This window comes from Lacerta agilis, chromosome 2, assembly GCF_009819535.1.
Source record: "Lacerta agilis isolate rLacAgi1 chromosome 2, rLacAgi1.pri, whole genome shotgun sequence".
Lineage (NCBI taxonomy): Eukaryota > Metazoa > Chordata > Lepidosauria > Squamata > Lacertidae > Lacerta > Lacerta agilis.
In genome coordinates, this window is record NC_046313.1 from 116,204,459 (window position 1) to 116,221,614 (window position 17,156).

At 47.1% G+C, this 17,156-nt stretch overlaps 1 protein-coding gene across 1 annotated transcript; it reads left to right on the plus strand.

Annotated features, from left to right (window-relative positions):
- Positions 1-3,362: 3,362 nt before the first annotated feature.
- Positions 3,363-17,126, plus strand: LOC117042696 (gastrula zinc finger protein XlCGF26.1-like). The gene is made up of 5 exons (XM_033142299.1): positions 3,363-3,571; positions 3,669-3,806; positions 11,640-11,791; positions 11,889-11,999; positions 14,145-17,126. Exons 2-5 carry the CDS (start codon positions 3,787-3,789, stop codon positions 15,623-15,625), a joined length of 1,764 nt encoding a protein of 587 aa, XP_032998190.1. The 5' UTR covers positions 3,363-3,571; positions 3,669-3,786; the 3' UTR covers positions 15,626-17,126.
- Positions 17,127-17,156: the final 30 nt, after the last annotated feature.

A 17,156-nucleotide genomic window follows, 5' to 3' on the forward strand; every position in this document is an offset into this window, starting at 1 on the left:
GTTTTTCCTCTGTCCTGAGTGTGTGTTAGGGGAGCCTTGACAAAGCACCTGTTGGCGTGGAAGAGAGGAGTCCTAAATTGGATCTGTGTTCATGTGCAAAATCTATCGCCATTGTCATTAAGGGGGCAGGGAACTCCCCTAAAAAGGTTTGAACACTACGAACTACTACAGCCACCTGTATGCAAGTCAGCACAAACATCACAGGCTTCTCTGGTGCAATTCTGTGCTTTATTTAGCAAGAGAGGAGGTTGGAAGAGGTGAACATAGCCTCTGGTCTGGAATATTAAGGGTAAAAGACACTAAGATTATTGTAAAAGCCAGCAGTCTTCAATAAGACATGGGACAAACATTTAACACAAGTGTGCAGTTGAGGACTCATTTTTTTAAAAAAAACAACAACAAATCAAATATTTGTATGCTGTTGCAACCCACCTTGGATCAGGCTGTGACCTGGTAGTGGTCCCCATGGTGGATAAAAATGAATGATTTTTTTATTTAAATCGGATTTTTTAAAATTTAAATCGGATTTTTTAAAATAAAATGCAGTGTTATATTTGTTTTAAATGTCGCAATGGTTTTGCGGCTCCCAGTTTTTTTTCCCCTTCGGAAACTGGTCCAAGTGGCTCTTTTGGTCTTAAAGGTTGCAGACCCCTGGTCTAGGGGCAAGAGCAGCATTTGAAATGCCCTAAGGACTAGGTGCATTTTGCAACTTGCCACGATCGAAGACTGATCCCTCTCTGCTGCTGGAGGAGGAGGAAGGCAGGTGTAGATATCATTTAAGCTCCATCCCTGCCTCTCCTGGCTTGGCAGGCGACACCAACACTGTTATTGCCATAGCAAATAAAGACTCCATCACTCTATAAGCATCTATGAAGCTCAAGAAACCTCTAGTAATAAGCTCATGTAACATGGATAAAACTTTCTAGTGTTTGACTCCTACTATCCTGACAAAATCTTGTGAGCTTCCACTGTCCCCACACACAGAGGAAAGTGGTCTGTTTCTTACTTTTCTCCTTCTCAAATGCTTCACAAACACCAGTCAGACAGCACAACCATATCCTCACAACCAGCCTTCGCTTTTAACTGGCCCATCTGAACCCGGTACAGTGGTACCCCTAGTTACGTACTTAATTTGTTCCGGAGGTCCGTTCTTAACCTGAAACTGTTCTTAACCTGAAGCACCACTTTAGCTAATGGGACCTCCCACTGCCGCTGCGCTGCCAGAACACAATTTCCGTTCTTATCCTGAAGCAAAGTTCTCAACCTGAAGCGTTATTTCTGAGTTATTTCTGAAACTCAGAGATCTAATCTATTATTATTATTTATTAAATTTTTACACCACCGGATTTATATTGGGGGGGGGGGCAGAGCCAAGCTGTCTGCAATGTGATCTGTCACTTAAGTGAAGTCTTTTTTTATTCATTTCTTTACTTGATTGCGGGAGAGGGGTTGCAGATTCCCTTTGTCTATGCCCATGTCTGGAGGCTGGCAGAGGCGAGGTTTGGTGGGGTGGGGAGGGGAGGGGAGAATATTTCCTTTCTTCCCACAGAGTTGCATCGACTACCTCCATCCCACCCTCTTCCCCCCAGGGAGAGAACCTCTTGCTTTGAAAGGGGGCCACAGCATGGCAGCCAGGGACAAGGAGGGTGCAGACTGGCAGGTGGAGGCCGTCTCTCGTGGATGCTTCCGTGGCGATTGCAGCATCACAGCGGGGTTGGGCTGGATGACCCTCGGAGACCCCCTTGCAACTGTACCGTTCCCCGGTTCTGTTCTTGTAATTCCAATTGCCCCCGATTGGGCCGGAGGTCTTGTAGCCTGGCCCTGTGCCCCCCCCATCTAGTCCAGCCTCTTTTGCCCAACATGGGTCTCCAACCCGCAACTCTGAGATGATGAGTCTAATGCTGTACCCACTGAGCCATCCCACCTATCGCCCCTCCAATATGCCATCGCTCCCCTAGGACCTCGCCCCCCCCCGTACATGCTCCTTTCCCAGCGTGGGAGCCTAGCCGAGCGTTGCCATGTCCTGCCCTGAACGTGGCGGGATCCGGATCCCTCCCGGTGCCTTGCGCAGCTTCCCCCTGGGCAGGAATCCCCGAGAGGCAAGGCCACGTAAGGGTTAAGGGGAGCGAGAGAGCCCGGTTGCCTAGAGCGGCCTGGGAAAGGCCCCTCTCTCCGTCCTTCCGCCTCGTCTCCTCTTTCCGCTTGTCTTGGGAGGCCTCTGGGGCGGTGAGTCCTTTGGGCGAAGGAGGGAGCTTTGGGGCGACGCGGGGTGCAGAGTAGGCGATTGGGGGGCTGAGAGATGAATGGGAGGACCCCTTGGGTGGGTGGGGGGAAGGCCTCTGAGGTCCCAGCACCCCCCCACACACACCCATGTCCCCTGGGGGGTGAGCAGGCTGTTTGGGGGGCTCAGAAGTGGGTGCCCCTTGAGAAGGGGGAACTCCAATTGGGGTCTTTGGCAGATGCTTTCCTTGAGACCCCTGCATTGCGAGGGGATGATCTAGATGACCCCCGGGTTCCCTTCCACCTCCACAGTTCCCTGGTTCTGGGGGGGGGGGTCGTGCAGCATTGGAGCCAAATCCATGGGACCGCGAGGGCTTTGGCCTCCACAATAAAACACGTGAGGGGGCTGGTATGTGTGTTTTTGTGTGTGTACACACAAGCATATATACTGTGTCCTGTGATCAATTATGTGGGGCGGGGCTAGAGAGAAAGGGCTCCATCTTGGATGAAGAAATGTGATGGGGGGCTGCCTTGGTTTCTCCCCCTTGCCCAGGAGTCTCCTTAAAGTCAAGTCCATAAGGGGAGTGAGGAGGGAATCCGAATTCCTTTCTTCCCCTTCCAACTTGGAAACTGCTTCTCCCTCAGGAATTGGGGGCTCCCAAGGTAGGCTGCTGTATGACACCGAATTAGCCACCTGGGTCATTCTCTGCAGGGGTCTGAGGCTACCCTCCCTCCCAAGATGTCACAACTTGTTTAAACTTTGAGCTCTGCAAAATAGTTTTAAAAAGGCTGGATCATCATCATCACTATCCGAGGCTGGGAGTGGTGTGCTGAGTTCCAGGGGGGTCGTGGGTGGAGAAGGAGAAATGTTTTGGTGGGGGCTGAAGGGAAACTCCCCCCACCCCCAGTAAGCAGAAAAGTCAAGAAAGCCCTGGCTGGTGGGCGGGTAGGAGGGGCGCAGCCTTCTCCAAAGTCTCTCACCTGGTGCATGTTTCTGGGGGTCAGAAAGCAGCCCTGTGCAGATTTACTCATAAGTAAGCCCCGGCAGGGAGAGGACAGATTGAATTGGTATAACCCTTAAAAATGGGGCTCCTGTTGGGAAGGGGGGGGTGCCCCATTTGAGCTTCTCCAGAGGCGTTTTGGGCAGGAAAATCCCTGCAGGGCCTCTGAGGCTCCCTTTGCTTCTTCTTCCCTCCCAGGAACCTGCAGCTTCTGAGTTCCTCAGGAAGGACCAAAGCGACTGAACCTGCAAACCTAGTAAGGATGGAAGGAGGAAGATGGACGGTTGACCTGGTCAGGCTGTCTCCCACAACCTATGACCGTTCCCTTCCAGAACCCTCAGAGAGATCTGGTGAGTTGCAGGGAATAGAGATGGGGGCATGGAGGGATGGAGAGTGGAAACAAGGAAAATCCCTTCAGGCTCCCTTTGCTTCTGCCTCCCTCCCAAGAACCTGCAGCTTCTGAGCTCCTGGGGAGGTTGAAAGAGGCTGGTCCTGGAAACCTAGCGAGGACGGAACGAGGAAGATGGACAGTTGACCTGGTCAGGCTGTCCCCCACAACCTTCGAATGGCCCTCAGAGAGATCTGGTGAGTTCCAGGGGAATGGAGATGGGGACATAGATGGATCAATAGATGGTGAAGAGGAAAACTTTTTCCAGGCATTTGAATTTTAGGTGGTATTTCCTCTGCAGGACTACTGGGTAGTTGCTGATCTCCCCTTCTTGGACAAGAGGACCCTCGGGGTCTCTTCCAAGTCCACATAGAATTGTTCGTATAACATCCGTAATCTAAGCATCACTGCACTGTTTGTTGTTGTTGTTGTTCAGTCGTTCAGTCGTGTCCGACTTAATACACAACATTGTAACAACCAAAACAGTACACCCACACACGCAATTTAAAGAGACAAAGATGATTTAATTAGGCAAAGGCCAGGGGAAAGAGGAAAGTTTTTATTTGCTGCCCAGATTGTAGCACCTGCTATTACAATATTTTGAAATTATTTTAGGTGTATTCCTAAAAAAATTGGAACATGAAAAGGGAACCTAAGAGATACTGAAATAAGAGGTGCTGTTTGCACCAGATGTGTGTTATGTTATGTCTGCCAATTCCTTGGAAGCCTAACGGGATTTTCTTTCCTCCTCAAGCACGTGATGGAAACAATAGTCAGAATTCCAAGAAGTCACCTGGAATTTTATTGAAGGAACCATTTAAATGTATGGAATGTGGAAAGTGCTTCATCCAGAACACAGAGTTTACTTCTCATAAGCAAACTCACACAAAGGAGAAACCATTTAAATGTATGAAATGTGAAAAGTCGTTCAGCCGGAAAGAACACCTTACAGCACACCAGCGAACTCACACAGGGAAAAAGCCATATCAATGTGTGGAGTGTCGAAAGTCGTTCAGCCAGAAACAATACCTTACAACACACCAGCGAACTCACACAGGGGAGAAACCTTTTAAATGTTTGGAGTGCGGAAAGAGCTTCAGTCAAGGTGGGAACTTTACATAACACCAACTCACTCACACAGGGGAGAAAGCTTTTAAATGTGTGGAGTGTGGAAAGAGCTTCAGTCAAAGTGGGAACTTTACACAACACCAACTCACTCACACAGGGGAGAAGCCATTCAAATGTATGGAGTGTGGAAAGTGTTTCCGGATGAATCATCACCTTACTACACACCAGCGAACTCACACAGGGGAGAAACCCTTTAAATGTATGGAATGTGGAAAGGCTTTCAGTGATAGTGGAAGCCATGTAAAACATCTACGAATTCACACAGGGGAGAAACCATATGAATGTAAGGAGTGCGGAAAGTGGTTTAGCCTCAAGTCAACCCTCACTTTACATGAGAGAACTCACACAGGGGAAAAACCATATGAATGTATGGAGTGTGGGAAGTGGTTTAGCGTGAAGTCAACCCTCACTTTACACCAGCGAACTCACACAGGGGAGAAGCCATTTAAATGTATGGAGTGTGGGAAGACTTTCAGCGATCGTGGAAGCCATGTAAAACATTTACGAATTCACACAGGGGAGAAACCATTTAAATGTATGGAGTGTGGAAAGACATTTGCTGAATCTGGAAGCTATAGAACACATCTCCGAATTCACACAGGAGAAAAACCATTTAAATGTATGGAGTGCGGAAACTGCTTCACTCAAAGTGAAAACCTTAAAAAACATCTACGAATTCACACAGGGGAGAAACCCTTTAAATGCACGGAGTGTGGAAAGAGCTTCACTCGGAAAACAACCCTTACTTTACATCAGACAACTCACACAGGACAGAAACCATTTAACTGTCTGGAGTGTGGGAAGAGCTTCAGTGAAAGAAGAACGCTTAGAAAACATCAACAAACGCACACAGGATCAAAAAGCATTTAAATGTGTGCAGTGTGAAGAGTGGTTCAGCTAGTAACCACACCTTCACATCAAATTCACAACAGGAAGAAACCATTTAAATGCACACATTGTGGAAAGAGCATCAGTGAAAGTGGAATGTTCATATTCATAAGCAAATTAGCATAGGAGAAACATTTTAAATACATGGAATTTGGAAGAATTTTTACTCAAAAAATAATTTTTACCTAAACATATATGTCAGATTTTAAGTGAGGAAGAAGCTTACCAATAGGTCAGGGAAGTGCCGTTTTCCTAGAACTCACAATGAACACCTCCCTTGTTCTCTTAGAATGGCAATGGCACCCACCTGAAAGCTGCTGGAACTGAATTCTGGCTGGAAAAGAGCCCTGGGTCAGGTCAAAATATGTGCTGATTTCACATCCCAAAATAATCAGACCAGTTGCTACATGGGAGCCCCACTCCTCCTTAAAAGAAGATGTTTTATACTTCCCAGTCCTTTTGGCCGTAGCTCCCTGAAGATTCCCAGGTCAGGAGGGTTGGGCAAGTCGGCAGATTCCAGCCCCTGCCAGAAGGCATACGTAACCCCTTTTTTATCTTGTGCAGCATTGAGTTCCATAGATGAATGACACAAATATTCATCGTTTCCAAAGTTCACGGTTTCATTTTCCTGTTTTCCATTTGTCCCAGGAAATGCCCTCAGGGAAAAGAACATTTGTAATCTGTGTGGGAAACTTAGAAACTTGATCTTGTCAAACACCAGAGAGTCCATCATGCACACAAACCGCACAAATGCCTGTGGTGTGAGAAACAGTTTGTTCTACGGTTGTTGTTGTTGTTATTTTATTTGTACCCCGCCCATCTGGTTGGGTCCCCCCAGCCACTCTGGGCGGCTTCCCACAAAAATTAAAAATACATTAAAATGTCACACATTAAAAACTTCCCTAAACAGTGCTGCCTTCAGATATTTTCTGAATGTCAAGTAGTTGCTTATCTCTTTGACCTCTGATGAGAAGGCGTTCCACAGGGCGGGTGCCACTACCGAGAAGGCCCTCTTCCTGGTTCCCTGTAGCTTTGCTTCTCGCAGTGAGGGAACCGCCAGAAGGCCCTCGGCATTGGATCTCAGTGTCCCGGGCAGAACGATGGGGGTGGAGACGCTCCTTCAGGTATACAGGACCGAGGCCTTTTAGTGTTTTAAAGGTCAGCACCAACACTTTGAAATGTGCTCGGAAATGTACTGGAAGTGCCAACTAGTGAGACACAAGAGGATCCACAAAGGGGAGAAGGCCTACAAATGCCCTGAGTGTGAGAAGACTTTTACCTGCTCAGAAATCCTTAGGATCCACCAGAGAGTTCATGCCGGGGAGAAACCTTAACAAGTGCCTGGACTGTGGGAAGTGTTTTGCTACCAACTCTGCATTGGTGATCCACCAGAGGTCCCACACTGGGGAGAAACCTTATGAATGCAGGGAGTGCGGCAAATGTTTTTCTCAAAAAGCTCAACTTGTGATCCACCAGAGAGTCCACACTGGGGAGAAACCTTATGGATGTGGGGAGTGTGGCAAAAAAAATTCTCTAAAAGCTTACCTGGTGACCCAGAAGAAATCCCATACTGCAGAGAAACCTTTCAAGTGCATAGAGTGTGGCAAACAATTTTCTTAACAAACTAACCTTCTGATCCACCAGAGATCCCACACTGGGGAGAAATCCTATGAGTGCACAGTGTGTGGCAAATGGTTTGCCAAACAATCTTCCCTCAGGTACCACCAGAGATCCCACACTGGAGAGAAACCTTACAAGTGCATAGAGTGTGACAAATGTTTTCCTGAAAAAGCTGGCCTTGTGATCCACCAGAGATCCCACACTGGAGAGAGACCTTACAAGTGCCTAGAGTGTGGCAAATGTCTTTCTCAGAAAGGTTGTCTCTTGTCTCACCACCGGAGAGTCCACATGGGAGAGAAACCTTACAAGTGTACGGACTGTGGGATGGGCTTTGCTGACAATTCTGATTTGATGACCCACCAGAGAGTCCACACTGGAGAGAAACCGTACAAATGCATGGAGTGTGGGAAAAGTTTTGCTTACCGCTCAAACATTTTGGTACACAATAGAATCCACACTGGAGAGAAATCCTATAAATGCACGGACTGTGGAAAATGGTTTGCCAACCAATCTTCCCTCAGGCAACAGCAGAGATCCCACACTGGAGAGAAGCCTTATGAGTGCACCGTGTGTGGAGAATGTTTTCAACGCAACTCACACCTTGTGAAACATCAGAAAATCCATACAGGGGAGGGAAATCCAAAGTGCCTTGGGTGTGGGAAATGTTATGCTGACAAGTCTACCTTGGTTGTCCACCAGAGAGTCCACACGGGGGAGAAGCCATATAAATGCGCTGTGTGTGGGGAATGTTTTACTTACAGTGCAAGTTGTAGAAAGCACCAGATAATTCACACTGGAAAGAAATGTGAGAACACTCACTTGAGAATGGGGCATCCAGTATCTGGCGTAAGGTCCAGTGCCCCCCCATAGGAAAATTAGTGTCTTAAGAAACAAAGACATGATATTATGATGAGAGCTGATCGGAAGAGCTGTGTGATATTTGATGGGTTCAGGATGGTGATGGTGGTGCAACTACTCAGATTGCTGGGATCCTTTGATGGTGAAATGAAATCACGAATGTAATCTAGAATTGTATATTGAACATAGCTTTAGGTGTGTTTCTTCACATCCTCCTCATTTTTGAGGCTGTCCCTTTGTGCATTTGTACTTCAATAAAGGCCTGTCTTTTCACTTGGAGCCTTCATTATTTTCTTGTCTTTTTGTTTTCTGGGTGGGAGAGCTTCATTTGAGGAACCCCTTTCAAATTTCTCCAGCACAGCAGTCCTGAGATCTACGCTGCATCTAGACACATCAAAAAAGTTTCAGGAAAACATGTTGTAAAATGTTCATAGTGGGAAATCACGTTGGCTAAAGATGGAATTCCACAGCGCCATCTGGTGTCACAGTGTTATAATGCATTTAACTTGCTTAAAAACAAAAAACAACAACACTATTGTTTAGTAGGATTCCACCTAAACATTAGGAAGAACTTCCTGACAGTAAGAGCTGTTCGATGGTGGAATTTGCTGCCAAGGAGTGTAGTGGAGTCTCCTTCTTTGGAGGTCTTTAAGCGGAGGCTTGACAGCCATCTGTCAGGAGTGCTTTGATGGTGTTTCCTGCTTGGCAGGGGGTTGGACTGGGTGGCCCTTGTGGTCTCTTCCAACTCTATGATTCTATTATACCTGAGTACCAGGTATGGTGCTTCATTTGTCTAGGGGCAAGAGCAGCATTTGAAATGCCCTAAGGACTAGGTGCATTTTGCAACTTGCCACGATCCAAGACTGAGCCCTCTCTGCTGCTGGAGGAGGAGGAAGGCAGGTGTAGATATCATTTAAGCTCCATCCCTGCCTCTCCTGGCTTGGCAGGCGACACCAACACTGTTATTGCCATAGCAAATAAAGACTCCATCACTCTATAAGCATCTATGAAGCTCAAGAAACCTCTAGTAATAAGCTCATGTAACGTGGATGAAACTTTCTAGTGTTTGACTCCTACTATCCTGACAAAATCTTGTGAGCTTCCACTGTCCCCACACACAGAGGAAAGTGGTCTGTTTCTTACTTTTCTCCTTCTCAAATGCTTCACAAACACCAGTCAGACAGCACAACCATATCCTCACAACCAGCCTTCGCTTTTAACTGGTCCATCTGAACCCGGTACAGTGGTACCCCTAGTTACGTACTTAATTTGTTCCGGAGGTCCGTTCTTAACCTGAAACTGTTCTTAACCTGAAGCACCACTTTAGCTAATGGGACCTCCCACTGCCGCTGCGCTGCCAGAACACAATTTCCGTTCTTATCCTGAAGCAAAGTTCTCAACCTGAAGCGTTATTTCTGAGTTATTTCTGAAACTCAGAGATCTAATCTATTATTATTATTTATTAAATTTTTACACCACCGGATTTATATTGGGGGGGGGGGCAGAGCCAAGCTGTCTGCAATGAGATCTGTCACTTAAGTGAAGTCTTTTTTATTCATTTATTTACTTGATTGCGGGGGAGGGGTTGCAGATTCCCTCTGTCTATGCCCATGTCTGGAGGCTGGCAGAGGCGAGGTTTGGTGAGGTGGGGAGGGGAGAATATTTCCTTTCCTCCCACAGAGTTGCATCGACTACCTCCATCCCACCCTCTCCCCCCCAGGGAGAGAACCTCTTGCTTTGAAAGGGGGCCACAGCATGGCAGCCAGGGACAAGGATGGTGCAGAGTGGCAGGTGGAGGCCGTCTCTCGTGGATGCTTCTGCGACGATTCCAGCATCACAGCGCGGTTGGGCTGGATGACCCTTGGAGATCCCCTTCTAAAAGTACCGTTCCCCGGTTCTGTTCTTGTAAGCCCACTTGCCCTCGATTGGGCCCTGTGCCCCCCTCATTTAGTCCAACCTATTTAACCCAACATGGGTCTCCAACCCGCAACTCTGAGATGGTGAGTCTCATGCTGTACCCACTGAGCCATCCCACCTATCGCCCCTCCAATATGACATCGCTCCCCTAGGACCTCGCCCCCCCCCCCGTACATGCTCCTTTCCCAGCGTGGGAGCCTAGCTGAGCGTTGCCATGTCCTGCCCTGAACGTGGCGGGATCCGGATCCCTCCCGGTACCTTGCGCAGTTTCCCCCTGGGCAGGAATCCCAGAGCGGCAAGGGTTAAGGGGAGCGAGAGAGCCCGGTTGCCTAGAGCGGCCTGGGAAAGGCCCCTCTCTCCGTTCCTCCGCCTCGTCTCCTCTTTCCGCTTGTCTTGGGAGGCTTCTGGGGCGGTGAGTCCTTTGGGCGAAGGGGGGAGGCTCTGGGGCGACGCGGGGTGCAGAGTAGGCGATTGGGGGGCTGAGAGATGAATGGGAGGAACCCCTGGGTGGGTGGGGGGAAGGCCTCTGAGGTCCCAGCACCCCCTACACACCCATGACCCCCGGAGGGGGGTGAGCGGGCTGTTTGAGGGGCTCGGAAGTGGGTGCCCCTTGAGAAGGGGGGGAACTCCAATTGGGGTCTTTGGCAGATGCTTTCCTTGAGACCCCTGTATTGCGAGGGGATGATCTAGATGACCCCCGGGTTCCCTTCCACCTCCACAGTTCCCTGGTTCTGGGGGGGGGGGGGGTCGTGCAGCATTGGAGCCAAATCCATGGGACCGCGAGGGCTTTGGGCTCCGCAATAAAACACGTGAGGGGGCTGGTATGTGTGTTTTTGTGTGTGTACACACAAGCATATATACTGTGTCCTGTGATCAGTTATGTGGGGCGGCGCTTGAGAGAAAGGGCTCCATCTTGGACGAGGAAATCCCCGGAGGGGCTGCCTTGGTTTCTCCCTCCTGCCCAGGAGTCCCCTTAAAGTCACATCCATAATGGGGGTGAGGGGGGATCCGAATTCCTTTCTCCCCCTTCCTACTTGGAAACTGCTTCTCCCTCAGGAATTGGGGGCTCCCAAGGTAGGCTGCTGTATGACACCGAATTAGCCACCTGGGTCATTCTCTGCAGGGGTCTGAGGCTACCCTCCCTCCCAAGATGTCACAACTTGTTTAAACTTTGAGCTCTGCAAAATAGTTTAAAAGAGGCTGGATCATCATCATCACTATCCGAGGCTGGGAGTGGTGTGCTGAGTTCCAGGGGGTTGTGAGTGGAGAAGGAGAAATGTTTGGGTGGGGCTGGAGGGGAACCTTCCCCCCGCCCCCCAAGTAAGCAGAAAAGTCAAGAAATCCCTGGCGGGTGGGAGGGGAGCAGTCTTCCCCAAAGTCTCTCACCTGGTGCATGTTTCTGGGTGTCAAAAAGCAGCCCTGGGCACATTTATTCATAAGTAAGCCCCGGCAGGGAGAGGAAGCATTGAATTGCTATAACCAAACAACCTTTAAAAATGTGGCCCTTTTGGGGAAGGGGGGGTACCCCATTTGAGCTTCTCCAGAGGCTGCAAAATGTTTTGGGCAGGAAAATCCCTGCAGGGCCTCTGAGGCTCCTTTTGCTTCTTCTTCCCTCCCAGGAACCTGCAGCTTCTGAGCTCCTCAGGAAGGACCAAAGCGACTGAACCTGCAAACCTAGTAAGGATGGAAGGAGGAAGATGGACAGTTGACCTGGTCAGGCTGTCTCCCACAACCTATGACTGTTCCCCTGCAGAACCCTCAGAGAGATCTGGTGAGTGGCAGGGAAAGGAGATGGGGGGATGGAGGGATGGGGAGTGGAAACAAGGAAAATCCCTTCATGCTCCCTTTGTTTCTGCCTCCCACCCAAGAACCTGCAGCTCCTGAGCTCCTGATGGAACGAGGAAGATGGACAGTTGACCTGGTCAGGCTGTCTCCCACAACCTTCAAATGTTCCCTCCCAGGACCCTCAGCGAGATCTGGTGAGTTCCAGGGGAATGGAGTTGGGGACACGGATGGATCAATAGATGGAGAAGAGGAAAACCTTTCCCCAGGCATTTGAATTTTAGGTGCTATTTCCTCTGCAGGACTCCTGGCTAGTTGCTGATCTCCCCTTCCTGGACAAGGTTCTTGACCGCGGGGTTGCAGACAAGATCCAGGTGGTCTTGGAGGGAGCTGATTTTCTAGATCCATTTTAATTGGATTTTGGCCCAGTTTTGGCCCAGAAACTGCTTTGGTTGCCTTGTATGATGACCTCTGTTGGGAAAGAGACAGCAGAGCTGTGTCCCTACTAATTCTTCTTGACCTCTCAGCGGCTTTTGATTCCATCTACCATGGTATCCTTCTAGAGCAGCTGTTTGCGTTAGGGGGTGTGTGACACCTCTTTGTGGTGGTTCCCATCTTACTTGGATGGTTGTTTCCAGAGGGTGTTGCTTGGAGACTATTCTTCAGCCCTGTGGAACCTTCAATGTGGGATTCCTCAGGGTACGATTTTATCCCCTATGCTGTGCAACATTACATGATACCACTAAGTGGAGTTACCCAGAGGTTTGGAGTATGTTGTCAGCAATATTCTGGTGACACTCAGCCTTATTTCTTGTTTAAATCTACACGTGAGGCAGCAGGTGTGCTAGACCACTGTCTTGCCTCGGTAACGGGCTGGATGAGAGCCAACAAACTGAAGCTGAATCCTGATAAGACAGAGGCCCAGTTAATGGGTGGTTCTCTAGACTGAATGGCTGGGAGGTTGCCTGCTCCGGATGGGGTTACATTCCCTCTGAAAGAGGAGGCTTGTTGCTTGGAGGGACTTCTGCATCCATTGCTGTCCTTTGAGGCTCAGGTGGCCATAGTGGCGTGGCTTCAGTTGGGGGCTCCAGCTGCACCCGTATCCTAGTCCAAGAAGAAAGATAAGTGGGAGGAACATAAAGAAGCAGATGTGGCTGCATAAAGATGAGCTGAGATTTAAGAAAGGCAGGCATAAGAAACGGAAGGAAGAGTATAAATGAGTAGGCAGCAGTAACAAGGCTAAGATCATGCAGACGAAAGATAAGAATGAGCTTTGGCGTACAAGAGAGGTAAAAAATAATGGAAGTGTTGAGTCTGTTGTTGTTCAACGTCTTTATAAACAACTTAGATGAAGGTATTGAGGGGGTGACTGTTCATCCAATATGCAGATTATGCCAATGCAGGAGATTCAATATTACCATAACAGATTGGTGTACTGGTCAAAAATGAATTTCAGTAGGGACTGAATCATAGTTGTCAACTTTTCACTTTTTTAAAGGGAATTCCCTTATTCCGAATAGGATTCCTTGCAAGAAAAGGGAAAAGTTGACTGAATATCAGATTCTAAAATGAGGCCAGAAGAATCAGCTGCACATATATAAGATGGAGGACACCTGAGCTGCCAGTAGCACATGTCTCAGGGCCTTAATAAACCACAAGCTTATCATGATCAAGGGACTGGAAACCAAGCCTTATGAGGAATGGCTGAGGAAGCTGGGTGTAAGACGTTTTCAGATATCTATCTAAAGTGCTGTCATGTGAAGATGGAGCAGGCTTGCTATCTTCATCTCTGGAGGGTAGGACCTGATCCAATGGGTACAAATCACAAGAAATATGAATCCAGCTAAACAATGGAACAGACACCCTCTGAAAGTGGTGGATTCACCTTCTTTGGAGGCTTTTAAGGAGAGGTTGGATGCTTAAGTCGAGATTGCTGCATTGCAGGAGTTTGGACAAGAGGACCCTCGGGGTCTCTTCCAAGTCCACATAGAATTGTTCATATAACATCCGTCATCTAAGCATCACTGCACGGTTTACAATATTAAAAAAGAAAAATACATTACATCGTAACAACCAAAACAGTACACCCACACACACAATTTAAAGAGACAGAGATGATTTAATTTGGCAAAGGCCAGGGAAAAAAGGAAAATTTCCATTTGCTGCACCTGGCATTACTATATTTTGACATTATTTTAGGTGTATTCCTAAAAAATTGGAACATGAAAAGGGAGAACGTAAGAGATGCTGAAATAAGAGGTGCTGCTTGCACCAGATGAGTGTTATGTTATTTCTGCCGATTCCTTGGAAGCCTAACAGGATTTTCTTTCCTCCCCAAGCAGCTGATGGAAACAATAGTCAGAATTCCAAGAAGTCACCTGGAATTTTATTGAAGGAACCATTTAAATGTATGGAGTGCGGAAAGTGCTTCATCCAGAACACAGAGTTTACTTCTCATAAGCAAACTCACACAAAGGAGAAACCATTTAAATGTATGAAATGTGAAAAGTTGTTCAGCCGGAAAGTACACCTTACAACACACCAGCGAACTCACACAGGGGAGAAACCTTTTAAATGTTTGGAGTGCGGAAAGAGCTTCAGTCAAAGTGGGAACTTCACTAAACACCAACTCACTCACACAGGGGAGAAACCTTTTAAATGTTTGGAGTGCGGAAGGAGTTTCGCTCAAAGTGGAAACTGTACAAAGCACCAACTCACTCACACAGGGCAGAAACCTTTTGAATGTTTGGAGTGCAGAAAGTGCTTCATTGATCGTGCATCACTTAGTTCACATCAAAGAATTCACACAGGGGAGAAGCCATTCAAATGTATGGAGTGCGGAAAATGTTTCAGGTGGAATCATCACCTTACTTCACACCAGCGAACTCACACAGGGGAGAAGCTATTTGAATGTAAGGAGTGTGGAAAGTGTTTCAGGTGGAATAATGAACTTACTTCACACCAGCGAACTCACACAGGGGAGAAACCATATGAATGTTTTGAGTGTGGAAAGTGTTTCAGGTGGATTCATTGCCTTACTTTACACCAGCGAACTCACACAGGGGAGAAACCATATGAATGTATGGAGTGTGGAAAGTTTTTCCGGGCGAATAATCACCTTACTACACACCAGCGAACTCACACAGGGGAGAAGCCATTTAAATGTACGGAGTGTGGGAAGACTTTCAGCGATCGCGGAAGCCATGTAAAACATTTACGAATTCACACAGGGGAGAAACCATTTAAATGTATGGAGTGCGGAAACTGCTTCACTGAAAGTGACAAACTTAAAAGACATCTCCAAATTCACACAGGGGAGAAACCATTTAAATGTATGGAGTGCGGAAACTGCTTCACTGAAAGTGGCAAACTTAAAAGACATCTCCGAATTCACACAGGGGAGAAACCATTTAAATGTATGGAGTGCGGAAACTGCTTCACTGAAAGTGGCAAACTTAAAAGGCATCTCCGAATTCACACAGGGGAGAAACCCTTTAACTGTTCGGAGTGTGGGAAGACATTTGCTGAATCTGGAAGCCATAGAACACACCTCCGAATTCACAGAGGAGAAAAACCATTTAAATGTATGGAGTGCGGAAACTGCTTCACTCAAAGTGAAAGCCTTAAAAGACATCTACGAATTCACACAGGGGAGAAACCCTTTAAATGCACGGAGTGTGGAAAGAGCTTCACACAGAAGACAACCCTTACTTTACATCAGAGAACTCACACAGGACAGAAACCATTTAACTGTCTGGAGTGTGGGAAGAGCTTCAGTGAAAGAAGAACACTTAGAAAACATCAACAAACTCACACAGGATAAAAAAGCATTTAAATGTGTGCAGTGTGGAAAGTGGCTCAGCTAGTAATCACACCTTGACATCAAATTCACACCAGGAAGAAACCATTTAAATGCACGCATTGTGGAAAGAGCTTCAGTGAAAGTGGAATGTTCATATTCATAAGCAATTCACATAGGAGAAACATTTTAAATATATGGAGTGGCACAATTTTCACTCACATTTCACTCTTATCACATAAAATATAGAGCCATAAAATTGTAGAATGGGAAGGGCCCCAAGGGACATCTATTCCAACCGCCTGTAATGCTAAAATCTAAACAGAAGAATCCATGATAGATGGCCTTTGGAAGAAGCCAGGACACGTGGCCTTTGGAGAATTTTAAGCAATGATGGGGAGTCCACAAACAAGGTTTGTTCCCCTGTTGAAAAACTTTTATTGTTTGAAAGTTCTTCCTGATGTTTAGTCAGAATCCACACTTCCATCAATTTGCTAATGTGGCGTTCTGCTTAAGCCACTTTGCGTGAGTTCAAGAAAGACAGACAAGGTCTTGACCAGCAAGCCTGACTGGGAGACAAGAGTGGAGCGAAAAACCTCCTCTCTCTCTCTCTACCCAGACACTTTTATTCACACATGAAACCCCTTACAGAATGCAAATGAGCCAATCACAATCTTCCAACGCAGCCCCCCCAAAGATCCCATGAGGATAGGATGAGAACAAAGACTCTTTGAACCTTGCAGAATGGTTATTTCCAGGAACTAAACTTCCCTAGCTACGGTCTATTAGCATTCCAATGATCAGGTAGAAGAAAGTACAGGCGATTGATAGGAGGAAGTGAAAGACAAACATCCATGGCACATCTCTGCCATATTGACACTACTTCAAAGGGACAGATGCTCTGAGGTTATCAAAAGGATACATTCTTACCAGCCAGTTGTAAATTAAACAGCAACACTTAACTAAAGGAGAGACGTGACTCTCTCGTCTCACGGTAATGGAAGCTTAAGGCAGCCAATAGGAACAGCCAATTTCTTGCCAATGTCAGGTCATGTAGAATTGGTCATAAGAAAGCATATCTTGAACATAGACCAGCAAGGAACGTTACACTCAACACAATCACATATGGATATCGGAATGTCTTTTGCTCACTCGCACAATGTCTAAGACAATGTATCACTTCTCATCTAATCCTACATGAATACCACAAACTAACCCCCATCTTCTTAAAATAAGAGCTAATCTGATCACGTGTAGCTTTGCATTTTGAACTTAAATAAGTTTCACAATCAATAATACTGGCTGATGCACAGTGTTAAATATATGTGTTTGATCTGTATAAGATGCGGTGTTTGAATGAATTGTAATTGAAATGATATAAAGAGAAGTTTGCATTAGACAGCATAGGTTTGTCTCCAACAAATTGTGGGATGTTTCGTTTTGAGGGTTTCAGCTAATCAGGGTTTCCCAGACTTGGGTCTGCAGTTGTTTTTGGACTACAGTTCCCATCATTCCTGAACACTGGTCCTGCTAACTAGGGATGATGGGAGTTGTA

What these genes read in the sequence shown, in the direction of transcription:
- LOC117042696 (XM_033142299.1), top strand. Translation starts at nt 3,787, where the DNA reads ATGGCCCTCAGAGAGATCTG. An exon ending in ATGGCCCTCAGAGAGATCTG is followed by an intron (nt 3,807 to 11,639) that starts GTGAGTTCCAGG and finishes CTTCCCTCCCAG; the next exon opens with GAACCTGCAGCTTCTGAGCT. An exon ending in AGAACCCTCAGAGAGATCTG is followed by an intron (nt 11,792 to 11,888) that starts GTGAGTGGCAGG and finishes CTCCCACCCAAG; the next exon opens with AACCTGCAGCTCCTGAGCTC.